This window comes from Odocoileus virginianus, chromosome 19 (genome assembly GCF_023699985.2).
Source record: "Odocoileus virginianus isolate 20LAN1187 ecotype Illinois chromosome 19, Ovbor_1.2, whole genome shotgun sequence".
Taxonomy (NCBI): domain Eukaryota; kingdom Metazoa; phylum Chordata; class Mammalia; order Artiodactyla; family Cervidae; genus Odocoileus; species Odocoileus virginianus.
The window spans coordinates 32995810-33023178 of NC_069692.1; the positions used below are offsets into that span (position 1 = coordinate 32995810).

The following is a 27369-nucleotide window of genomic DNA, read 5'->3' on the forward strand; positions in this document are numbered from 1 at the left end:
CCTTTTCCCAATCTGCTTATTCTTTAAAAATATGTGGGTTCCCCCGATGGCTCAGCAGTAAAGAATCTGCCTGCCAATACAGGAGACAGAGGAGACACAAGTTCGATCCCTGATCCAGGAAGATCCCCTGGAAAAGGAAATGGCAACCCACTCCAGGATTCTTGCCTGGGAAATCCCATGGACATTGGAGCTTGGTGGGCCACAGTCCATGATGTCACAAAGAGTTAGATATGACTGAATATTTACACACAAAAAAATATGTGTGTGGGGAGGGGGGGATGGAAAATCAACTGTAAACCTATAATCAATCTATTTGTCCATGTAGTAACAAAAACATCAGCTGTGAAAGCATGTACTGAGTTGCAATTATTCAAAAGAAAGCCTGCAGCCAGCTTCCAGATTTTGGTTTCTAAGTAACATTCTCCAAACTATCAATATATTTATAAATATAGAAAAAAAGTATATATATATAGTGTAGACAAGACTTTTAAGGAGCATTATTATGAAAGAAAGAAGATAGGTATTAGCTAGATGTGATCAAAGCAAAGATTTGAATTGCTGTTTTAAAATAGGAAATGGAAAATAAGCACACATAAATTTCAATTAGAAAGACCAAACAGAGAGGGAACATTTGATAGTGCCGGGAAGACAAAGGAAAACTGATCGGTTCAAGCCTCCATTGAAGGAGAAGGGCATGAGGCCGAGGGTATGTGGAAGAATGAGGCTCAGAGAACAGAAGGGAAGCAACACCATTAGGACAGGAGCTTCCAACGTTAGGATGGCTGCAAGAAGTCGAAAGAGTCAATTCCTGATCTTTTCTATTTTCTCTGCGAACTAGGAGATGCTTGCAGGAAAGAATTGAAAGAATTGAAAAAGCTACCAGGGAGAATATGAGTCAACTAATAATTGAAAAAAGACCACTGCGCAGTGTGAGGGCCCATTTGCTGGGGGAAAGCCTGTGTTCGTAAGTAGTGGAGACAGTCATGGGTAGGGAGCTCATCCCAGGAAGCACTCAGACTCTAAACATGGGAAAGTAGAGAGTTGGGTTGATCTCAGCTTGGGGTTCCTTCAAGTGGGTCTTGTATTGTTCAAGGTAAAGATTAAGCAGCTATGACAAAAAACCCCAACACACAATGGCTTACATAAAATACAAGTTTATTTCTTTTGCAGCTGTCTACTGAAATAAATGCACAATGTGAGAGTTGTGAGTCAAGTTTTATTTGGGGCAAAATGAGAACTATAGCGTGGGAGACAGCATTTCAGAGAGCTCTGAGAAACTGCACCAAAGCAGTAGGGGGGAGGGTCCATATCTACGAGGTTGTGGTGAAGGGGGAGTATATGTAATCAAAAACACATTCTTTCAGAAGGTATCTGCTAGTCTCATGAAGGCTGCTGCTAGTAAGCAAGAGTAAACATCACATGAAAGATTTTAGTGCTTTTCTAGATAGGAGGAGATTCAAAAATTGGACTCATAAAGTCTTCTCCTGGAAATATCTAACAGCCTGAAGGCCTGTTCTGCCAGTTTTTCCTAGAACACAGAATGCCTCATTCCTGATCTCCACTGAATTCCTCTCAGGATGTGGTGAAGGTCAGCAATGGCAGCAGCTAGTGACTTACTTCTTCTAGAGGTAGATGGCAAATGTTGACCTTTGGTGTGACATATGTCATAGTCACAGGTCCAGGAGGCTCTGGCCCATGAGTTTAGGTTGGGCATAGGTTTCCCCCATCCTGTCCTCATCTGTGCAGTCTAAGTCAGTTACCTGGCTCATCAGTATTCTAGCTCATCAGCAAAGGAGGAGAGGAAGTCTAGAACAAGGAATTTCTTTTTTAAAAGGTGAGATCCACAGACATCCGTTTCAGTCACATTCACTGGTGAGAACTTGGTCCTCTGGCCGCCCTTGCCAAGGGATGTTAGTGAATATAGAAGAGGAGAGGGATTGGGGGTGGGAGTGGGGGGCGGGATCTCTATTCTCACAAGGGAATCAAAGAAGGACAAAGAGGTTACTATAGGAAGGGGTTGCAGGATAGACCCTGAATCAAAGAGTAAAGAGAAGAACTCAAGAGTCCGTGGTCTTGGAGAGAATACAGCCTTCGCACTAACAGTGAAAAGTGAAAGATAGCGAGTTTCAGATTTCAGAAGCGCAGGCATTCAGGGTGATAACTAGTTCTGGGATAAGGTCCAGAAAGCGTGTGACCAGTGTGGAGAGAAGGTAAAGCTTATTAAAAGGGACTGTGGAAATACTCATTACTGACCTTTCCAGGTGTCATCTAACTATAGGCCTCTATCAATGTCATAAGCTAGAGTTAGATGTTTAAAATTTTACTATAGCCTCTTTTTCAATTAGCAAAGTTTCTTCTAACCCATGGGGTTGACCTCTTGCAGGTCCTAAAGTGTGAAAGAATAAAGAAATTTAGGGATCCCACATTCCTGTGTACCCTGACTTCTTCAGTCGGCACTTAGTTGCCACTGCCACCACGTGGCCAGTGCTGAGAACTGCCTCTGGTTCTAGACCCAAGGGTCAGTGAGGCATTTGCCCTTCCAAGACACAGCCTTCTATCTGGGGAGGTCCATCAACTCTCTAAGGTAAAATTTGTGTGACAGCTTCCCAGTGAAATGTGCAATACACCAATCCATCAAGTGAGAAATTATATAAAAGGTGCAGCCTGATAGGTGATCTTTTCAAGCACATTCACATTTTTCTCTTGGACAATTTAGGAAAAAGTAGTTTTCAGAATAATGGTACACCCATGAAAAAAGAAACTCCAAAACATTGAAAAACAGAAAAAGAATATTTGATGAAACCATCTTCATAGACAGACCTGAGTGCTCAGATCCTTGCAAACTTCTCAGTATGGGTGGACATTGAAACATGGCAGATGGCATGGATATACATGGGTAAAACACCATGAGCATAGCCTGCTCACATAACTTTCTTCTTTTTCCTATATAGTGAAGCTATTTTTACTCCATACATAAGGATATTGTGTACCTTCGAAATACCCATTTGGAAGACAGGTGAAATTAGAATTGAAAAGCATACAGTAAACCACTGGGTCCTCTCCAACATTTCCTTGACTTTATTGTGTCTTTTCAAATAAAGCTAGCTAAAAAGTAAACACTGGAAGCTAAATAGCTTCCTTCATTTATTCAACAACTTCAACAATTATTTATTGAGCCCTCACTATGGGCCAGGTAAGTGCTTACCATTTTCTGAGTGATGGAGATTCAGTAGTGAACAAAAGAGGCTTAACCCCCTTCCCTCATAGAGATTACATCCCAGTGGTCTGAAGTAGATATTATTACCCATGGATCATAGGTAAAGAAACTGAAGCCCAGAAATATAGCAATTGACATCATGCGTTTTAGGCACAAATCTGTCCTACAACAAAACTTGCTCTTGTTATTTTTACACTACAAGCAAGGAGTTGTAATTTCTGTCCCAACTGTAAGTCCTGCAAAATCTGTCATAATGATTGTTACAGAGGCTTTCTGATGCCTGTGATAACTTCGCACCTAAAATCTCTCTTTAAACTTACCTGACGAGAGTCAGACTTAGCTCAGTGCCTCCATTTTCCTCTGTGACTGTCTCTTTATTGCAATATATTCAAACGAGTCGAGGTGTGTGTCTGTTCCCTTCACTGGGTTGTGAGCTCTTTACGGCAGGAGCAATGTCTTACTAATCTCTGTGCCCAACGACTCCAGCCACTGGTAAGAGCAAGAACCAGTGGTGGAGAATCGACAAAGACCAGCATTTTGAAGCGTCTGTTGACTAGCAGCACTGGCCACCTCGCCTTCATTGCTATATTCCGACAGAGTCTTCATAAATTCTTGTTGACCCGAACTTATTTGGCTTTAGTCTGCAAAGAGCGAATGAAGTTGTCAAAGGAAAGAGAGACGGACTAAGAAGCTCAGCCTTAAAAGTAGATGTATTTTATTTCTTCCAGGAGTATAATACCTCCAAATAGACTGAAGGAAGTGAAGTACTTCCACTTGATAAAATACTTTCCTATATTTAATCATATTTGTTTACCTTGTAAAGTGGGTAGGGCAAGTTTTATTGTCCCCATTTTATCCACAATGAGGTTTAGACTTGGAAACAATAAATGACTTTCCACAGAGCACACAACTTGTAAAAAACATCCTTAGACTTGATTCCAATTCACACCTAGATTCACATCTAGAACTGCCTTCCTTATCACGCTGCTCCTAAATTTTTTTTGAAGATTATATTTATTAAGACTGGTTCTAGATGTTCCTCTAAACTTTAATATCAATTCTTCTATAAACATGTTTTGTAATCTGGAAATTGTCAAGTACCTTATGACATTTTTACTGTATAGTAGAGTTATTTTTGCTCAGTACACAAGGGTACAGTGTACCTTTGAAATAAGAAGAGATGAAATTTGCCAGGATTGAGAAGATAGTAAACCAGTGAGTTTTCGTCAGTCTCTCCTTTGGCTTTCAAATGACTCTTTACTAAAAGTGGAATAAATTAAACCCCTTTTTGAGTATCTGTATCATGGGGTCACAACGAGTAGGACACAACTTAGCAACTGAACAACAGCAAAATTCCAAATGAAGGGCATTTATAAATTACTGAAATAATAAGTTGAAACCATAATGCTGGAAATATAAAAATGTGATCTTTAAATGCTTCATAAACTCTCTTTAAAATGAACTCACTATAGCTTACTGCGATGAAATTGAGAATTCTCTTCTCCCTAAGAACAGAGCCATGAAAAACCCGAGATTGGAGAGGCGCTACTCAGTGGAGCACAAGCAAAATGATTGCTCCAGCTGCCTCCCAAAGCCTGGGGGGAGTGAGTTGTTCCTGATGCTGGCGGACTTACTGGGCTGGACCTCTTTGCAAAGAATCCTTTTGGGTATGCAGACTGCTAACTTTACCATTGAGCGCATGTCTGCTAGTATATTTTTATTTGACTAGCTGTAAGTTTGCACATTTATGATTCACAGCAGTAACATTTATGTTGTGACTTGTGTTAAGAAGACACATCCAAATGATTGCCTTGCATACATGAGATAGTTTTTCCATACCCTCTTCTCCAACTCACCCTCCAAATCCACTAACCACCACTGCCAAGTCTAATCAGAGTCCTCCCTCACGGTTTGTCATGCTTTCTTCTGTGCTCTCAAAGAACGTGTGTGTGTGTGTGTGTGTGTGTGTGTGTGTGTGTGTGTGTGTGTTTGTGAAGCTCATTTGAGGGGGAAATGAAAGGATAAATGATAAAGCCTTAGAAACCTGGGCTGCTGCTCCCAAGGAGGGTGGTAACGGTGCCCCATCGGAAGGATCACGGTACCCACACGTCTGCTTTGTCTCCAGTTTACACTTAATTTTGAAGATGAAGGGAATCAACCATAACACTCCCACCCCTTGTCCAAAGAACAAATAGAACACACGGGTGGCTGCCCCAGGGGCTCACAAAGCTGGCCTTAGACACTATTAATAATCACACTGAGACAAAGTCATCAATGAAACTGTCCCAGGCAAACTAAGATATATAGTTACCTGAGTTGTAAGCACCATGTACTTCTCAGAGTATTCTAGAAGGCTTTTATCCCTATAAACACTGAACTCAGTAAAACTTTAGCAAGTGAATTAGCTGAAACTGAAAATAAGGTCCTAGCATTTCTGTCTCAGAGGCACTGGAGACATATCAGAGGGTTACTGAACCTGAGGCAACAGAAGAAATATCAACTGGATTAAACCAGTCAATTTACTTAAATTTGCTACATCAAAGTTTTTCACAAGTTTCTGAGGATAGAGTTGGATATTAACATCTATCTTCTCCTCACTTATACATGGATTATTATGCACAATTATGCTCAGGATAACTGGTTAGTAGACAGTATGTAGTTCTCATTCCGAAAATTAAAGGTGGTGGTCCACACCACCACCACCAGTGAGTCATTGTGGCTGTCATTCCTAAAATCCAAACAAAAGTTCCTTTTGGTTTTTCAAAGAATGAAACTTAAGCTGAGTATTCTCTGCCTTACTAACCTGTTAAAATCCTGGTCCTTCAAATGAACATACCCATTGAAGTAGACCTCCTTCAAGAATACTGAACTTACATGCTTTATTTCTATCTGGAAACGCATTTATCATACCTCCATTCCATGCTGTATTGCAATTATTTATTTATTTCCCCCACAATATTGCAAACATCTCACCTCACTGACAGGGATGACATCTCGTCCATTTTTGTTCCCCCAATGCCTGGAATAATTATTGGTGTGTAGTATGTGGGTTCACTTTTTGGTTGGTTAACTGGCTGCTTGGTTAATTTTCAAGTTAGTTGTTTAGCTAGTTTGACTGGTTTCCCAAGAAAAGAAAATTAATTAACTCATTACAACCCTCTTTAAACAGAAAACTATAACTTCTTCAAGGTGTAAAATTACAATTTTACCATATGCTATCTTCAAGAGTATTTGTCAAGGCTTGGCAACTGCACTCAAAACATGATTGAGAGATTATAGAGCAGAATATTGTCAATACTGTCAAGTTCGTCACTTGTCTTCCTACCCTCAATACTTTCTTCAAGTCTCTGAGCACTTTGTCAAATGTAAATGGATGTCTTTAAACATGCTCCTAAAAATACCATTTAAATGCCACTGAAAAAAGTTTTATTAACACTTTAACAGATAAAACCTTATCAGAGACTAACCAGCTATGTGCAAATATAATGTAAGGAAGTTCACTTAAGGAAAGGAAAAGTCAATTGATTTTTCATGTTAAGATATTCTAGATCATAATGATTCATAGTTACTAAAACAGCATACATGATAACCTATGATTATTCTTCAAAAACTTGGGGAAAAAGTATAAATTGTTGCACTGACCTCATTGCTAATGGTTAGTTTTTGACATAAGCACCTGTGAGTGTTTGAAATGAATGTATATGCCAAGGCCCCTTAAAGCACATAAAAGATATCAACAACTCATAGTCACCCAAAATAAACGAAAAGGGAGTTGCTTCCTGGAACCACTGTGTCTTCTCTGCTGCTTGGCATTGTGACAAAGCTTGGAAAACAGCTCCACTGTCTGTGTTCCATCCACCTTTCTCAAAACTGAGGAGAAAGTAATGAGTATTTCCGGTTGCTCATTTTTGGTTTTGGTACCAACATGGTTTCTGAATGAACTTAATAGTAATTTTAATACCAAATATTAGATATCTGATGTTTTGGGGGAGAAACCCCATGAAAGTAATTAAAATTGATCAATTTAATTTATTGGTCATTTATTTTAAAATGTTCTTATACTGATTATAAAATCATTCTGAAATAGGGCTGGCATCAGCACTGGGGAATAATTTTTAATCATTTAGAAATTGGGAGCCATATAAGACAAGTCACTGAGGTGAAATTCAGCAGCCGTGAGAAGGCAAATGGGGACTTATTAACAAGCAAAGGTTTGGGGCTTAGACCTGGAGAAGGAGCCGTGACGTGCAGGAAACCACTATAACACCGCTCAGGCCGTGCTCTCTGGCCCCTGTTGCCCCGCCCCGCCCCGCCCTTGCCTACGGTCCACATTAAAGATCCAAAAGCATGACCGATTCCAAGTACTTCACAACCAATAAAAAGGGAGAAATCTTGGAATTAAAGGCTGAACTCAACAGTGAGAAGAAAGAAAAGAGGAAGGAGGCTGTGAAGAAAGTGATTGCTGCTATGACTGTGGGGAAAGATGCTAGCTCTCTCTTTCCAGATGTAGTGAACTATATGCAGATGGACAACCTTGAACTGAAGAAGCTTGTGTATCTCTACTTGATGCCAAGAGTCAGACAGACATGGCCATCATGGCTGTCAACAGCTTTGTGAAGGACTGTGAAGGTCCCAATCCCCTGATTCGAGCCTTGGCAGTCAGAACCATGGGGTGCATCTGGGTGGACAAGATTACAGAATATCTCTGCGAGCCCCTCTGCAGGTGCTTAAAGGATGGCGATCCCTACGTCCGGAAGACAGCAGCAGTCTGTGTGGCAAAACTCCATGACATCAATGCCCAGATGGTGGGAGATCAGGAATTTTTGGATTCTCTTCGGGGTCTCATTAGCAGATTCAAATCCAATGGTGGTAGCTAATGCTGTAGCAGCATCATCTGAAATCAGTGAATCTCACCCCAACATCAACTTACCCGATCTATATCCACAGAACATTAATAAGTTACTGACAGCCCTGAATGAGTGTACGGAATGAGGCCAGATTTTCATCCTGGACTGCCTGTCTAGTCACAATCCTAAAGACGACTGGGAGGCTCAGAGCATCTGTGAGCAGGTAACTCCCAGGTTATCTCATGCCAACCCAGCAGTGGTGCTTTCAGCAGTAAAAGTCCTAATGAAATTTCTAGAGTTGCTACCCAAGGACGGACTACTACAATATGCTGCTGTAGAAGCTGGCCCCTCCACTTGTCACTCAGCTGTCTGGGGACCCAGAGGTGCAATACGCCTGAGGAACATCAACCTAATTGTCCAGAAAAGGCCTGAAATCTTGAAGCAGGAAATAAAAGTTTTCTTTGTGAAGTACAACGATCCCATCTATGCGAAACTAGAGAAATTGGACACCGTGATTCGTTTGGCATTCCAAGCCAATATTACTCAGGTTCTGGCTGAACTGGAAGAATATGCCACAGAGGTGGATGCTGACTGTGTGTGCAAAGCTGTGCAAGCCACTGGGTGGTGTGCCGTCAAGGTGGAGCAATCTGCAGAGCGCAGTGTGAGCACGTTGCTTGATCTCATCCAAACCAAAGTAAATCATGTGGTCCAAGAGGCGATTCTTGTCATCAGGGACATCTTCTGCAAATACCCCAATACATATGAAAGTATCATGGCCACACTGTGTGAGAACTTAGATTCACTGGATGAGCCAGACGCTCGAGCAGCTATGATTTGGATTGTGGGAGAATGTGCTGAAAGAACTGACAATGCAGGTGAGTTACTAGAGAGCTTCCTGGAGGGTTTTCATGATGAAAGCACCCAAGTGCAGCTCACTCTGCTCACTGCCATAGTGCAGCTGTTTCTCAAGAAACCATCAGGAACACAGGAGCTGGTACAGCAGGTCTTGAGTTTGGCAACACAGGATTCTGATAATCCTGACCTTCGAGACTAGGGCTATATTTATTGGTGCCTTCTCTCAACTGATCCTGTCACAGCTAAAGAAGTAGTCTTGTCTGAGAAGTCACTGAGTTCTGAGGAGACAGATCTTATTGAGCCAACTCTATTGGATGAGCTAACCTGCCACATTGGTTCTTTGGCCTCAGCGTACCGTAAGCCGCCCAATGCTTTTGTGCAAGGAAGTCATGGAATCCATCGCAAACACTTGCCAGTACACCATGGGAGCACTGATGCAGGTGACATCCCTGTTGGTACCATTGCCACTAACCTGGAACAGCCTCAGGTTACCCCCTCCCAGGGTGACCTTCTGGGGCATCTTTCAAACCTTGACCTTGGTCCCCCAGTCAATGTGCCACAAGTATCTTCCATGCAGATGGGAGCAGTGGATCTCTTGGGAGGAGGACTAGATAGTCTGGTGGGACAGTCCTTCATCCCATCATCGGTGCCTGCAACCTTTGCCCTTGCCCCTACTCCTGCTGTGGTCAGCAGTGGTCTGAAGGACCCGTTTGAACTGTCCACAGGGACAGGCATGGCTCCTGGTGGATATGTGGCTCCTAAGGCTGTCTGGCTGCCTGTGGTAAAGGCTAAAGGCCTGGCGATTTCAGGAACATTTACTCACTGCCAAGGGCATATCTGTATGGAAATGAACTTCAGCAGCAAAGCTCTGCAGCACACGATAGACTCTGCAGTTCAGTTTAACAAGAATAGCTTTGGTGTCATCCCCAGCACCTCTGGCCAGCCATACACCACTGACACCAGACCAGAGCACTGATGTCTCCCTGCCTCTCAACACCTGGGGCCCAGTCATGAAGACGGAGCCTCTGAACAACCTGCAGGTGGCTGTGAAAAACGATACTGATGTCTTCTACGGCAGCTGCCTCATCCCACTCAATGTGCTTTTCATACAAGAGGGCAAAATGGAGCGCCAGGTCTTCCTCGCAACGTGGAACGATATTCCCATTGAAAATGAACTTCAGTTTCAGATTAAGGAATGTCATTTAAATGTTGACACTGTTCCCAGCAAGTTGCGAAACAACAATGTTTATACTATTGCCAAGAGGAATGTAGAAGGGCAGGACATGTTGTACCAATCCCTGAAGCTCACTAACGGCATTTGGATTTTGGCCGAGCTGCATATCCAGCCAGGAAACCCCAATTACACACTGTCACTCAAGTGGAGACCTCCCGAGGTCTCCCAGTACATCCATCAGGTCTACGACAGCATTTTGAAAAACCAATAGACTGGTCTGGTGCCCTCTGGCCACACTGTGATCGGTGCAGGCCAAGAACTCTTAACTGGAAGAAGTTGTTATTGCCATGTCGAATCTGAACCCAGACACCCTGAGGCCACCCGCCAAGGCAGTGACTGGTTTAACCTGTGCTAACGTGAGGGCAATGCCTGTTGGAGAGTTTTAGCTTCCCGTGAACGTCTGTAACCACTGCTCCAATCACCTCCCGCCTCGGGCCACCTGCTGCTCTCTGTCCTTACCTGTGGGCTTCTCCATGCTGCCCTTACAGTGGCTGGCAGTTTTGAGTGTACTCTGATATTCTGCAATCAAGAGTTCATTTCAAAAGCAGAAAAAGACCAAAAAAAAATACTAAAGCAAGGAAAAGTGTCACTGAGATGTCAACTGTACTTTGTTGTTTTATATTTTTGTACCTATGAGAAACTGAGGGAATGGTGTGTAACTGAGAGAAGTGTTAAAGCAACCACACGGTCCTGGAGGGGGAGACGCGGTTTCTTGCCACCCTGTGGCAACCTTGTTCTTGATCACTTTTTTCCTCTCCAAACTCCTTTTCCCGTGATTCCTCCTGCCCCTTATTTTCATCTCATTTGATAATCTGCAGCTGGGAATAGTGGTCTTCCTTGAATGGTGCTGGAGGGCTAGGAAATGGGGCTTGATAGTACCGAGGCGCCATCCAGAACACTGTCAAGGCTTTGGAGGGAGGCAGATCCTTCTATAAGAGTGGATGATTACGACTCACTTCTCAGAAGCTGTGCTCAAGTAAGTGTAAAGTCAAAGACCAAGTTGACAGCAGATGGATCTAGGAGAGAAGTGACATCCCAGCCCAGGCCAGGCTCCTCAGAAGAAAGCCACACTAGGCCTATGAATAGTCCCTTAATGTGGAGGAAGAGACCCCAGGACCCCTTGTGTGCCCTTGCAATCCATGCATACACGTGTGGAGTAAACTGAACCTCATTTGCATCAGCATGTGTGGTCTACCATCTCATTCATTTCTTTCATTATTTTTATAAGACCTGAATCAATAGACCACACCAAAAAGTTCTGAACCAGATGATAAGCATACTCAGAAGTCTGTGTCCTTCTGGGACAAAAAACAGTGGGACAAAATCATGTCAGCAGCAGCTCCTACACTAACCACCAGCTCAGTTTCCAGCTTAGGAAAAAAAAGTACTAATATCCTGGGGCCAGGTTTTAACTCTGAATCCCAGCTCCCCTCCTGCTCTTTAAAGGAAGTAACACCATCAAAAAAGCTCACAGTTTAGGGTAACAACCACATGGGACTCTATTCTACTTCACTGCTTATTGTCTATTTAACTTTAAGCTCATTTTCTTTATTAGCAAAATGGGTAACACCCATTCTGTGCACCTTCCAGCACTGTTACAAAAATAAATAATATATATAATGACACTTTTCAAAGTATATATAAAAGTGCCACCATAATGTTAGATAAGGTCACATATCCACCATCAACATCTATGGAACTGTCAAACATAAACAAAGGTGCAATTAAATGTCATATGGTGATGTTTCCCTGAATAGTGGTCTCTCACACAGGCCTTTTAACTACCAATGCCAAGTAAAACACAATGCAACATATTGGGCTATTTTTTAAAAACGGTTTCTTCACTTTTACAATATGGCAACAACAAAAAGATTTATTCATCCCTCATTTAGAGTACACAATCAGATAGAATTTGATTGTCACCATCATTATCAATCACTGGAGTGATTGATATCTGGAGTGGCAAATATTATTGCAAAGGCCCCTGTTTTTTTTAAGACAGATGTTTCCAGGTAAGAACTATGAGACAAGCTACCCTTGAGTTTACATGGAAAAGACTCAAAATCTTGTCAGGAATAGAAAAGCTGAACAGAGCAATAAACTTCAAGAATTTAACTTGGAGAAAATGTAAGGTTTACAAACTCATAGTGGATTACATTTTTATATTATCAGAGTAATAGAACATGCTTGTCAACAAGGGTATTGCCGTATTTTGATAACAGGTAAGAACCAGCCTAAGAGATAGATCAGGTGGTTGGTTTCTTTTCTTTCTTCTCAAAGATGTTGTGATGAAATCTTATTTATCATACTTACTAACAATCCTCGCATCCTTTTAAAATCTTGGCCACTGTGTCTCTCACTTTAAATTCTCTTAAAGTTCTCTTTCAATTCTTTTTCTCATATTCATTCCTTTGGTTTTCTGTGAGAGATTTTAGGGCATGTACTCATTTAAAGGCAACACATTTGGGGTTTTTTTTTGCATGCAACACTAACTCTAAGGTCACTTCCAGTTCTAAAATGTATAATCAATGACACTACACGTGTTTTTTAAAGTCTGATCTGTTGAATTTCTGAGTTTCTAATTTAATGTGTAGACACATGACATTCATCACATCATTCTGACCACTCAGATTACAGAAGGAGGAAAGACTGTAAAAGGTGCTCTAACTCCCATCATATCATTTGTTGAGCACTTACTACAAGCCAGGTCTGGTTTAAATGCTTTTGCATATGTCATCCCCATGAAGCCTTCCAGCATACAGCGGAGGGAATTATTATTGACAGAACCCTCATTTTACAGAAGGCGCAGCTGAGGATTAGACACATTACGGAACCTGCCCAAGGATATATGCTTAATAGTAAATGACAACACTGGAATGGAATTGGGGCTGCCTGTCTTCAGAACCCCATGAGGCTCTCTTGGGTAAGAAGTTGCCCAGCCTCAGCTTTATAAAAGCCAGCTTCTTTGCTAAGTAGCAACTGAGGTCAGTAGATTTGATCAAAGAGAAAACATGAAGCCCAAGCAGTTTTTCTGAGTTAATAGAGGTTCTTTTTGTGGTTTGGTTTTGTTTGCTTTGTTGTTGATTTTTGTTTTTGTTGGTGGTAGTGGTTTGGTTTTTTTGTTTGGCTCTTTTTTTGAGATTTAAACTGGTTAAGCCAAAGTTCCTAAAAAGGGACTAACTCCTTGGAGACATTGTAAGTTTCTTCTTCCTCCTCTCCTCCCTCTTTCCTTCTCTTTAAACCCTTGGGACATCAGCAAACATTTGTCCAAACAAAAACAAGCTCGGATTTCTGTTCCTTCACACTTTAGCTGAACACATCCAGAAATGTTCACAGGAACTTATGTGACTATCAGAGTGACTTATAACAACACAAGCTCCGCGAGAGCAGAGGTTTTAATATTTTATTCTCTGCAGCCTCTCAAGCTCCTAGGCGGGTCCCAAGCACACAGCAGGCGCTCAATAAAGATGCTCTGATTGGATGAAGCCAACTTTAAGTGGCAAGGGTGAGCCGGCCCTCTGGGGCTCCGGCCTGCTTCTTGATCCTATCACTCCCTTAGAAATGGAGACGGGGTGGGCTCCCTACCTGTTTTAGACCAGGCTCTGGGGTCGGAACCTCCCTCTCCTCCCCACCTCTCCGCAGCTGGAAGCAGCTGCGCGCTGTCTGGCCACCGGCGCTTGTCTGCTAGGACTCCAGGCTTGCAGAGAAGGGCGTCCGAGGGCAGGACAGAGAGTACTCAGGTTTCCGCGGGGCTGGAGCTCCAAGGCCCGGGCGGCGACGCTGGGCCCGCCGGGGGCTCGGGGCCCGCGCGGGGCACCGTCAGGCCGGGCTCCACCCGCCGGTCCTCCCAGGGGCTGGTTGACCGACCGGTGTCGCATCGCCCTGAGCATCTTCTCTCCACCCCCAAGGTATAGAGTGGGCTTCTGCGGAGGCAGCGGCGGGACGGAGCCGAGAAGGGCGGGTGGCCAGTGGGTTGCATACACAGGAAAGAAAATGGAAACACGGATGGGAAAAGAAAGGCAGAATGGCTTTCAGAGGAGCAGCGGCCGCAGCTCAGAAAGCTGGAGCGCGCGGGGCTCATGCAGCCGGCGTCTTTCCGAGAGGAAAAATGCTGAATCAGAACGGCGAAGGCGAGGCATGGATCGCGGCGTCATGCTTCCCTAAGCAGGGGCGCAGGGTGCCTTTTCTAAACTAAAAAAGCCAGAGTTCCTCACCCAAGTTGATGCCCTCGCCCCCTCAGCTCACACCGCGCCTCTGGTCTCTCGGTTAACCTTGCATTACTCACCTGTCACCGGGCGCGTGCAAGGTTGTCAGAACTCTGCTGCCCTTAGGAAGTTAGCAGATGTCAGGAACCGCGGAGAGCGGGGAGAAGGGAATGTGGGCTTTTGTGCATCAGCCCAGAGCTTCTCAGAGTCCTTGGGAAACTCTTTCTAAAAGTTCTTTCTCTAGCAATGAGAGAGAAATGCACTCTCTTAAACTTCTTAGTAAGGTTTTGCCCCAGAGTTTTGTATCTTTATTTGTAGTGGAATCTTCTTAGTAAAAGGCCCCTGAAGCTACTACTAAAAGAAACAGGCGTAAAGATGCGATTGTCTTTATTTCCTGTAGGCACAGAAATGTCACTGAACTTAGCTCTGCAAATGTGGGGGCCAGGTGTTTTCAATGAATGTTTTCTTATTTTTCTAATGTTGCATTTTCTATTTAACCTGTTTCCTAATATAACTTAGTGGGTAGAGATGTGGAAAGGGGGTACCACCTGACTGGTATAGACAGGATGGGGAGCCCACTATTTGTTTTTCATTTGGATCATGACATCTGTTTTATGTCACAATTGAATTGGCCTTTTGCTGAGCAGACATGCCCTCATCTATTGCCTCGTGGCTATGACAAGATAGTTATAAGGTCAGGATTGCTTGACTCCTAGCCTAGCACAGCTTGTTAAACTGCACAGAGTAATATATTCCAAGAAAAGAGCTTGGGGAATAAAGAACTGTCAGTGTGCAGCCCACCCAGTGTTTCTGAAACATTAATGGTGATTGTTAAACAGAAATGAGATTGAGTAGGAAAACCATCACCCACTCCACTGTTCTTGCCTGGAGAATCCCAGGGACGGGGAAGCCTGGTGGGCTGCCGTCTATGGGGTCGCACAGAGTCAGACACGACTGAAGTGACTTAGCAGCAGCAGCAGCAGCAGGAAAACCACCAGGCACTTTAAAGAGGAACCTGGTATATCCTGTGGGTCCAAGATGCTACGAGGGAGTGAATTTCATGTGTAGTGTCAGCCTGCTTTCTTCAAACCCCAGAGATGGATTTGGGGAGAGGATTGCTGCAATCTAGTGACAAGTCTAGCATCTCGTTAGAGTTGAGCCTGTACCTCTTAACCAAGTGATGGGCTAAATGTGTAAGGTGCAGCAACTGTTCCACCAGACACCAAATATCTCAGTTAACTCGACTGGTCCCAGAGTACAATATGGGGGTTCCCTCTACAGAACCTTTGAAAGCCCACTAGATCCAGTGGTCAGGGCAGTGTCTGGTCAGAGGCCCTAGGTGCCCTGGAAAGGAGAGTCGCAGCTCCCAATCCACAAAGGACAAATGATGGGACATGCCCCGAAGACACTGGGACACTTCTATCTGTCACCGTGACACTCCCTCCTGCATGCCACCTGGAAGGAAGCAAGGCTTTCACTTACCTCGCGTCCCACACTCACCCACCTCCAATCCCCTCTGCATTTATTTTTAACACTCTGATCCTCAGAAGTGAAATGAAATAAATACAGTTGGGGGAAATTGGAGACAGCAGGAAATGGGGAAAGAGGGCGGAAGACTTGTTCATGCCTCAGGCCTGAGGAAAAGAAAGAACTTTTGTCAAGAGCCTACTCTGCTTTAAGCAATGTTTGCGTGCTTCATTGTATTAAACCCCCACAAGTGTGATGATAGAGAGTATCATTCTCCCACTTCACCAATGGGGAAAACGTGGATGGGGAAAATGAGGCTCAGAGAGGTTGGTGACTATTGAAGTCACACAGCTAGAAAGTGACAGGGTTCGGAGTAGGCCCTAAACTGTCGGATTCCTCCAGGAAGGTAGCTTGCTTGACCTGTGAGGGTGGAGGAGGAAAGTCCGCGTGCCTCTGTCACCCCTGTGTGTCTAGCTCCTGGCTACCCTGAAGAGGGAGAACTTGGACTAAAACGATCAAAGGCTGTATCCCAGGGATATAAAGAGATACCTGGGTCTCTTACAGAGGTGCTGGGCCTCGCAGATGGTCTGCTCCCCTTCTCTCCCCGTCCTCTATCTCCATGTCTACATTCTCTCATCCCAAACTCGGGGTCAAATGCTAGGGAACCCCAAATGCTAGGGTTCCAGAACCATTGACATGTATCCTTTCTCTCGCTGGGGTACCACCTTTTCACGCCACACCTGGGTTTCTTCTTTCTATCCCACGCTAACAGGATCGGGGATGTTATAAAGATCCCTTGAGCAGTCCTGGTGTTTGAGTGATTCCCTGGGTCCAGCAAAGGGACCAAGTTTCCAGAGCCTTGAAGACAAGGGCTAACACCCCAAAATACGGACTCATTCTCCACTCTACCCTCATTGGCCGAGCAGCTGCCAAGAACAAAGGCCGCATCTCCCGATACCTGGCAAACAAATGCAGTACTGTCTCACCAATCAATTGCTTCTCTGAGGTGCCCACCAGTGTTTTTGGGGAGAAGCTTTGAGAACAAGTTGAGGAGTGGCTGTCCTTCTATGAGACTGGAGAGATTCCCAGGAAGAATCTGGATGTCATGAAGGAGGCGATGGTTCAGGCAGAGGAAGCGGCTGCTGAGATTACTAGGAAGTTCGAGAAACAGAAGAAACGCGTGAAGAAGTTTGAAAAGGCTGGCTGCAATTGCCCTGGTTTCTTCAGAAAATAGTAGTGCCCTGGAAGAGTGTGAGGGGACAAGTGAAAGACCCAAAAAGAAGAAAAAGCAAAAGCCCCAGGAGGCTCCTCTGGAGAAAGGAATGGAAGACCCATCTGTCTCTTTTTCCAAACCCACGAAAAAGAAATCTTTTTCCAAGGAAGAGCCAGTTAGTAGTGATCTTGAAGAGACAGCTGGCACTGGAAGTCATCCCAAGAGGAAGAAATCTTTTCCCAAAGAAGAACCAGTTAGTGACCCTAATGAGTCAGAAAACAAAAGGGTCCCCAAGAAAAGTGGAAATTGTCTTCCAAGGAGGAGCCACTCAGCAGTGGACCTGAAGAGGCCAGCAAGAGCAGCAGCTCCAAGAAAGAGAAAAGGCTCCGAAAGTTATCCCAGGAAAGTTAGAATGGACATCTTCCTAGTGGGGCATAACTTACGGAGGTATTCCCCATCCCATCCCCTAAAGCCCAATAAAAATTAAAAAAAAAAAAGATCCCTTGAAATATAACAGCAGATGCACATCTAAGGCCCAAACTAAGTGTGGCTTCAAGGTCTGCAGAGTGTAGGGAAACCCTGCCTCGGGTGGGAAGCGGGAGAGGGTGGATGACTGGAGATGCTTAGGCAGACTCGGGGGTCTCTGTCTTTGGAAAGGGCAGGGGGAAATGGAAAGGGAGGAGATGGAGAGGGAGAGAGAGAATGGTTCTGATGCAGGGAAGACTTAATGATTATAGAGAAGTTTTTAAAAATTAGATTCAACTGTGTAAAAATTAATGTTGACAAAATGACAGTCTTTTAAAAATTTCCTGTGACTTAGATCTGATTACCATGCATCACGGTAACAGTTGTTATTTCATTAAATTTCAGAATAACTTGGGTACATTTTATTTAATTAATAAAACTCTTAACTCTTTCTGTATACTCAAGTAAAGTAGAGTGGCTCATGGATCCAAGTATTTGGCATGATTACTGATTGCAATAAACACATACACAAACATACATACAAATATACCCATGCACTTCCATACAAAAGCAACCTGTTTCACTGTGCCCTGCCCGGCCCTGACAACCAGATGTTCCCAGGTAAGGTGACCTCTCCTTATCATGAGAATGGTTCAGATGTAGTAGAGGATGATGGAGTATACTGAGCTTCCTTTGGCCCATCTCACTCATCCGCGTGGGAGAGTTTGTGGTACTGAGGAAAACTCATTCACCTAGAAACTAGTATTTAACAAAGCCCCACAGTTGATTGAATAAAGCTTGCCAGTGTGCTTTTAGAATGCTTACTTTCTCATTAATTTATAGGCAAACAATAAAACATAATAATCAGTATATAAATTGAATTATCAAATTAATCAAAATATGTGCCAAACATAAGCCACTATATTCATATGACACTATTTAACACTAGCAGATTTTCAGCAATGGACTCTCTTCTTAAAATAAAAAGCTTATAGATTAGGTGGGCGGAGTCAAGTGATTAAAAAAATTTTTTTTTTATTTTAACTGTTTTTGCCAAGAAGGAACATAAATTTTTCAGAAATTTTCTTCTTTAATCTTATTTAGGGTTATACCCCATATAATCCTTTAAAAGGATTTGATAAAAGAGATAAACTAAGGCAAGCTAAAAAGGATATGAGATGGGTTAGAATTATATTAATTAAATTGAATTAATAGCAATATAAATAATTATTGTATGTTATCAAGGACATTTTCTCTAATCAGCATTTTAAGGCAGCTCTGTCCAATAGAAAAATGAGCTACCAAGGCAAACTACATAGGTAATTACAAATTTTCTAGTAGCCACATTTAGAAAGTCAAAAGGAACAGGTAAGATTAATTTTAATAATATACTTTATTTAATCATTATATAAAAATGATCATTTCCATATGTAATCAACACAAACTTGTAATTAAGGCACTGATTTATTTTTTTATATTTAGTCAAATTTAAAATGTTGTGTATATTCTATATTTACAGTGCATCTCAATTCAGACAAGCCATTTTTCATGTGTTCAATAAGCCACATGTAGTTAGTGGCTGCTGAGGTGCTAGGGAAAGATCAATTTCACATGCATACTATGCTACTATATTAGATGATAGGGAAAAAATGATGAATAAAACATGACTCCTGTCCTCAATGAAGGCAAAGTGTAGCAAGTCTTTTGAGTTAGGAATCTTCCTAGGGGGTACAGGACCATTAGCCTATATGTATCTTTCTCCAAATTAGAGCCTCTCTCCTTCCCCAAGTCACTTCACTCCCATCTGTGAGAAAATGAATGTAATACGCTGGTTCTATTAAAATAAGATACTCTACTACCACCAGTCAAAAAATGCTTTTATAAATATATAAACCTATGATGCCTACAAAGTAAATGAAACACCCTCCCCTAGATGTAGGGCTTCCCTGGTAGCTCAGACAGTACAGAATCCACCTGCTGTGCCGGAGACCTGGGTTTAGTCACTGGATTGGGAAGATCCCCTGGAGAAGGGGATGGCAATCCACTCCAGTATTCTTGCCTGGAGAATTCCACAAACAGAGGAGCCTGGTGGGTTACAGTCCATGGGGTCGCAGAGAGTCAGACATGGCTGAGAAACTAACACTACAACACTACAACAAAACATTATCTGAGCCTCAGTTTGCCCCATACTTTGAGATAGGTACTGTTCTTATTACTCTTTTACCAAGGGGGAAACTGAGACTTAGAGTCCTCAACCGAAGTTACACATTGCAAGTGGCAGAATGCAGTACAATTTATATAACCATAAACCCATAAATATCAGGATGTAACTCCAGAAAGCAGAAATCTTATGGGTTTTGTTCTTTGCTATAGACACTGTAATGTTTTGTTGAGTGAATGAATGACTTAAAGTTGAACATACCTGATCATTAAAATAAAGATTGCCCAAAGACAGGTTCAGTAGGATGGAAGGAGATGAGGGGATCAGGTGAAAAATAATGAGATCTCCCAGTTAGTTGGGCCACAACTTGGAGAGAAAATCTACTGGAACTCATACGTATGTGGCCATGTGTATATGGACGGGGTGAAGGCAGGTATATACAACTGCTTTATTTTGTGCTTTGTGACTATTGAAGCATTCTTAATGATTTTATGATTTGTTAGCAGGAGATTTTTTTCCCCAGATGGTTTTTTCTGATATTTAACTTGAAAATAGTAACTGGCAGCCATAAAGCTGGTTCATTAGATTCATTTAATCCCATCATCATGACTATGGTTACTGAAAAATAGTTGAGGATTATTATTTCAGGATTTATTTCTAAAAATAATCAAAATTGTGTGAAATTGTCATTCAGATGTAAATAAACTCATCATCTGTTCTTTTGATTTATTCTCCACATCATGCTCCTCTTTGCCATGTACATATTCTTATCACTTTTCAAACTTCTTAACACTTTCTTTTTTCCTTAAAAAAGTCTAATTTCCTTGAAACTTATTCCTTCTTTTGCTTGTCCTAGTCATCATGAATAAATTGTGTATGTATGAAGGTTTCAGTGTATATAGATGAACAATGTGTATCAGAATACATTAAACTGACACTGTCAGTCTTCTTTCAACACCAACTTCACAAGCATAAATTTCCTTTTTGTTTTTTTTTTAAAGAAAAAAAAATATTCTTACAAAATGACATTCTCAACTACTTAAGACCAGTTTTCTAGGGTTATATTCCAAATCAGTGTCAAAACTTGCGATTTAATAAATGAGAAAGTTTTCTACCCACATGATGAAAGACAGGGATAGTGCAAGGTGTTTCCTGCAGAACAGTTTTTATTAAGTTAGTCTTATTTAAGCTTTGGCTTTTTTTTTTTTTTTTTTTTTTGGTTGTGCCATGTAGCATGCAGGATCTTAGTTCCCTGACCAGGGATAGGACCCAAGTTCCTTGCAGCGGAAACATGGAGTCTTAGCCACTGGACTGCTGGGGAATTCCTTAAGCATTGGCTTCTGTTGTAATATTAGAGGGAGCTGACCTGGATAAAAATGACCCTTAGATACCATAAAATCATATTTAACAATTGAGACACTGTTTATATAAAAAGTTCTTTAAAATGACCTCCTGAGTAAATATTAATAATATGTAAAATATGAACAATTTAAAAATAATGCTTAAAAGTTGTCAACAGCTAATATTTACCAGCCATCAGTGAATTCATATTTTCTTCCTATATATTTAACAAATGAGTAGTGTCTATTAAGGACAGGAATATAAGTATATGGTACTTTGTGAAACTTGTGAAGCACTAAACATTACTGGACACTAGCTTTTCATGTTTGGCAGTCTTATATCTGGAGGGCAAGCAGGCCATCACCTGCCATAGCTAACAAGACAAGATGAAGATCAAGGAGATTATTTTCCTTGACATGAATTTATTATTCAACTGATGAATTTCTGAAGTTTGAAATTAAGTGAATTGATCAAGTAAGAAAGTTCTTAAAAATATGATGGAGTCACAAAATTTTACTTAGGATTCTCACAGATGCATCAATTTGCCTTAGAACACTAACATTTACAGCAGATGCTAAGTATTTGGTTTTGATTGACAACAGGAAAACAGTCACAGCCAAGATACCAGGGCTCTTACTCTGTCAGATTTTTACTGATGTGAGCGAAAATTTTAGATTAAAGGTTGCAGTTTACTTTCAGAGCTCTTTCTGCACATAGTATTATTTCACAGATAACTTCCTTTCCCACTCTCTGAAGTCTCTGTCTTCCTCAGAGAAGTTGAGAGCTGGGAAATAAAATAAAGCAAGAGGTACAGTGAGATAGAAGGGTGAAGATAAAGGGATTTGAGTGGAGATTTAAATAGCCCAGGAGTTGTCACTAACATTTTTAACATTTGTTAAATGTTTTAAAAAATTAATGTATAGCCATATAGATTACACTCCCAAATTTTAGATGTAAGACTCTTAGTCTTGGAAACACACAGTGTGAATGTTGGCTAAAACTTGGGGAGTTTTATTCCTGTAGATTCTATTTGGAGGAGAGATATTGAAATACATAAATGATTTGGGAGATGATGGATATGCTATACATAATTCATTGGGAAAAGTTTGCATATGTCTTAAACTTAAATCACTGTTTCCAAAAGTACATATGTTTTCCAAGCCTATTAATTTGAATATATAATCCATATTTTCTTTTTTAACTTTGTGAAAATGCTAAAAAGAAGTTGTCATAAAAGTTAAATTTTCACCTCTTATCTCGAACGCTAGATTTTTGTGTATCTCCTCAAATCACTCTTAAACATCATATTTTTTCATGACCTAATAACAGAATGAAAACTGGAATAAACTAATCATCTTGACTTTTTCAAATAGCCACGTTTGTTGTTTTAAAGACAACATGAGGTCACTGAGTGTGACTGTTTTTCTGCATGATATTTTTCAGAGTTCAGTCAGTCATATATAACTGTTTTGCCTGAAAATACTTCTTTTGCTAAGTTTTTGCATATATTTTGGCATCAAATTTCAGCATAACAAAAGCACAGAGTTAACATTTATGTTAGCTGATATTTAAAGTTTGAAGTAGTAACTGAATAGAAAAGTGGGAAAAATAAGATGAAAATAGGTACTAACATTAAAAAAGAAGAATGAACATAAATTTAGGTTATTGCCTTGAAACTACATGGTCAATGTCAGACTGCTTTGTAAAAACTATTTTTACTGTCAATATTACCTGCAGAGCCATATATAAAATTCTCTGTTTAGCGGTGACCATTAATCTGATTTTTCCAGTTATCACTTCTTTGCTTTTCTTTATATTTTTACTGTTATTATATGTATCTGTGGAAAATTCTTAAAGAGATGGGAATACCAGACCACCTGACCTGCCTCCTAAGAAACCTGTATGCAGGCCAAGAAGCAACAGTTAGAACCAGACATGGAACAACAGACTGGTTCCAAATCAGGAAAGGAGTACATCAAGGCTGTATGTTGTCATCCTGCTTATTTAACTTATATGCAGAGTACATCATGAGAAATGCTGGGCTGGATGAAGCACAAGCTGGAATCAAGACTGTTGGGAGAAATATCAATAACCTCAGATATGCAGATGACACCACCCTTATGGCAGAAAGCAAAGAGGAATTGCAGAGCCTCTTGACAAAGGTGAAAGAGGAGAGTGAAAAAGTTGGCTTAAAGCTCAACATTCAGAAAACTAAGATCATGGCATTCAGTCCCATCACTTCATGGCAAATAGAAGGGGAAACAGTGGAAACAGTGACAGACTTTATTTTCTTGGGCTCCAAAATCACTGCAGATGGTGACTGCAGCCACAAAATTAAAAGTTGCCTGCTCCTTGGAAGAAAAGCTATGACCAACCTAGACAGCATATTAAAAAGCAGAGACATTACTTTGCCAACAAAAGTCCATCTAGTCAAAGCTATGGTTTTTCCAGTAGTCATGTAAGGATGTGAGAGTTGGGCCATAAAGAAGGCTGAGCACCAAAGAATTGATGCTTTTGAACTGTGGCATTGGAGAAGACTTTTGAGAGTCCCTTGGACTGCAAGGAGAGCCAAGTAGTCCATCCTAAAGGAGATCAGTCCTGAATTTTCACTGGAAGGAGTGATGCTGAAGCTGAAGCTCCAATAGTTTAGCCACCTGATACGAAGAGCCAACTCACTGAAAAAGACCCTGATGTTGCGAAAGATTGAAGGCAGGAGGAGAAGGGGATGACAGAGGACAAGATGGTTGGATGGCATCACCAACTCTCTGGATATGGGTTTGAACAAGCTCCAGAAGATGGCAAAGGACAGGGAGGCCTGGCGTGCTGCAGTCCATGGGGTCGCAAAGAGTAGGACACGACTGAGCAACTGAACAACAAATATGTATCCCTAATAACACTAAAAAGAAAGCTGAGCACTGAAGAATTGATTCTTGAGAGTCCCTTGGACTGCAAGGGGATCCAACCTGGTGATCAGGAGATCAGTCCTGGTGTTCATTGGTAGGACTGATGTTGAAGCTGAAACTCCAATGCTTTGGCCACCTGATGTGAAGAGCTGACTCACTGGAAAAGACCCTGATGTTGGGAAAGATTGAGGGCAGGAGGAGAAGGGGACAACAGAGGATGAGATGGTGGGATGGCATCACTGACTCGATGGACATGGGTTTGAGTGGACTCTTGGAGTTGGTGATAGACAGGGAGGCCTGACATGATGCAGTTCATGAAGCCACAAAGAGTCAGACACGACTGAGCGACTGAACTGAACTGAATAATATAGATTAGTTTTGCCCGTGTTTTAAAATTCTACCTAAATGGAATCATATTATAAGAAATTTTGCTTTTTACCCAGTCTTAAGTTGTTAGATTCATTCATGTTATTGTGTCTGTATATATTGTATCTGTTATATATTGTATCAGTTCCCTTCTAATGCTGTACAATATTTCATTATGTCAATTTATCACTTCTGGTAACCGTCATTTTACTCTGTGTTTCTATAAGATCAACATTTTCAGATTCCACTTGTAGATGAGAACATACAGTATTTGTCCTTCCCATCTTATTTCACTTAGCACAATGCCCTTGAGGCTCATCTATGTTATGACAAAAGGCAAGATTTCATTCTTTTTTATGGTTCAATATTATTCCTGTGTGTGTGTGTATCACATTTTCTTCTTCCCATCAGTGCACACTGAGACTGTCTCCATGTCTGGGCAAATGTAAATAATGCTACAGTGGACATAGACGTACACATATCTTATGATACTGATGTATTCATTTCTTTCACATGTATACCCAGGAGTGGTGCATTAAAACCAGTAGTTCTAGTTTTTAATTTTTTGAGGAAAGTCCATTCTGATTTCCATAGTGGCTGCACTAATTTACATTCCTACCAATAGTGCAAAATGATTCACTTTCCTCCACATCTTTGACACTTGTTCTTTTCTTTTTTTATAATGGCCACCCAAAAAGGTATGAGAAGATAACTCATTGTAGTCTCATTTGCATTTCCCTGATAGTTTTGTTGACATCTTATCATATACCTGTTGGCCATGTGTATGTCTCCTTTGGAAAAAAATGTCTATACAACTCCTTTGTGCTTAGTCGCTCATTCATGTCCATCTCTTTGTGACCCCATGGACTGTAGCGCACCAGGCTCCTCTGTCCATGGGGATTCTCCGTGCAAGAATACTGGAGTGGTTTGCCATGCCCTCCTCCAGGGGATCTTCCCAACCCAGGGATCAAACCCAGGTCTCCCACATTGGAGGCAGATTCTTTACCATCCGAGCCAATTGGATTACTTGTATTTTGCTAGTGAGTTGTGTAAGTTCCTTATGTATTCTGGATATAAATCACTTATCAGATGGCTGATTTGAAAATATTTTCTCCCAGTAGGTTGTCTTCTGCTTTTGCTGATTATTTCTTTTGTTGTACAGACTCTTTTTAGTTTGATGTAGCCCCATTTGATTATTTTTGCATTTGTTCCTTCATTTTGATGTCATGTCCAAAAAATCATTGCCAAGACAAGTGTCAATGGACATTTTCCCTGTGTTTTCTTCTTTTAGTTTTATAGTGTATGGTCTTACATTTAAGTCTTGAATCCATTTAAATCAGCATGTAAGCAATACTTGTGTCTTTGCATGCTTGCTGGTCATTGCCCTCAAAAATATTTTGAGGATTTTCTGATACCTGAGGATAGCTGTTTTTCCCTTTAAAAAGGATTTGCATTTCTATCTACTTGGTATCTAGGGGGCTTCTCAGGCCTGGACCACCTAAGATTAAGTTCAGGCCTTGAGAGTCCGTGGCCTGTTACTCATGGTATAAATCTGCGAGGATTCTTCCGGAGCTTCCCGGCGAAAATCTGCTTTTCTTTTCCTTCTCTGTCTACTCTCCATTCCAAAGTCACCAAGGCAGCTCTGAGTTCCCAATGGTTGTGGAGGTAAGAAAGGAAAATGTAAATCAGGTTCATTCACAGCTCAGGACTTTGCCCCTGGGGCTCCAGCTCAGAAGAAGGGTTCTTCTGCAAACTTCCCTCCTTCAATAGGCTGAGAGCCTTGATTTCCCTCTGGACAAAATACAGACATTCAACCAAAGTTCAAATTGCTGTGGCATTAATAAGCACCTTCTGGAGAAAGATAGCCTTGATGATTCAATATTCCTCTTACCTTGTAGTTACTGGATCTCACCTAAAAACTAGTCAAGGAGGGCCCACTAATTTTTCAGATCTTGAATATTTTTAAATTGCTGTGTACACACACACACACAGACATACCCATATATACATTTTGCTCATAATATTTTATTGCTTTCAGTGAGAGGGTTAATCTGAGTTACTCAGTTTACTATTACCAGAAACAAGACTTAGATGGCACTTTTTTAATGTCTTTTATCAAGATGGTTGACCAAGCAAATAATTTCCCGGCTCCATTGGTTTGGTTTGTTTACTTTTTATTTTCAGGTTGGTTGCTGGACAATTTTTCCTGGGCCATAATTCTTCTTTGAACACGGTCCCCTGACTTGCTACAACACTTCCCTTCCCACACTGTCCTTTACTGGTCTAACTCTTCCTCATCCCTCAAGACAGGCCAGGAATCATCCTGGGAAGTCTTATCGCACTGGTTTTCTAAGCAATCAGGGTTGGAGTCTCCCATTCATTTTTATCAGAGATAGAGAAGATATACTTAACAACCTAGGCACTGTGGGGGTTCTAGCCAATACAACTGACATGCAAGTCAACAAGAACAGATGCCATCTATAAACAACTAGTACCAGTGTGTCCTGAGTAAATATTAGCTGTGCTTGAAGCGTGTACTACAATCAGGTGGAGAACATGTGCACACTATCCTAGTATACTGTTCAATAATTTACTGTTTCCATGTCTCCTCTGGTCATTCAACACATCATATGGACAGGAGGCAATCATACTCACCCTGGAATCTTATGTTGCATGAATTCTTGGTGCAAAGAAAGCCCCAATAAATGTTTTTGGAATTAACAAAAACTTATATGGAAGGAATTACCTCAAAACGTCATTAAATAAATCACATTCTATTCCTTCACAGCTTTTACTACTGGGAGTTCATGGACAATGAATTTACTTCACTCATCCTGTTGTAACACCTCTGCTGAACTTTTGAACAAATCTTGGAATGGAGAGTTTGCTTATCAAACCCTCAGCATGGTGGATACTGTCATCCTTCCTTCCATGGTTGGGATCCTTTGTTCAACAGGGCTGGTTGGCAACATCCTCATTGTATCACTATAATAAGGTAAGGGCTTCTTTTTCTTTTCCATAATTAACTATGTTCTAAAATTCCTAAATGAATCCTTTCTCCCTTGTAGAATTTTTCCTAATGAAATCAGATTTTG

At 41.5% G+C, this 27369-nt stretch overlaps 1 protein-coding gene and 1 pseudogene across 1 annotated transcript in view; both read left to right on the top strand.

Annotated features, from left to right (window-relative positions):
• The first annotated feature begins 7564 nt into the window (after window positions 1–7564).
• LOC110140171 (AP-2 complex subunit beta pseudogene) lies at window positions 7565–10364 on the top strand (annotated as a pseudogene).
• Window positions 10365–13663: 3299 nt separating this feature from the next.
• Window positions 13664–27369, top strand: part of MCHR2 (melanin concentrating hormone receptor 2) — a 41245-nt gene continuing 27539 nt past the window's right edge. The window contains 2 exon segments of the mRNA XM_020898449.2: window positions 13664–14061; window positions 27063–27304. Coding sequence (XP_020754108.2) covers window positions 27089–27304 — 216 coding nt within the window. The 5' untranslated portion in view covers window positions 13664–14061; window positions 27063–27088.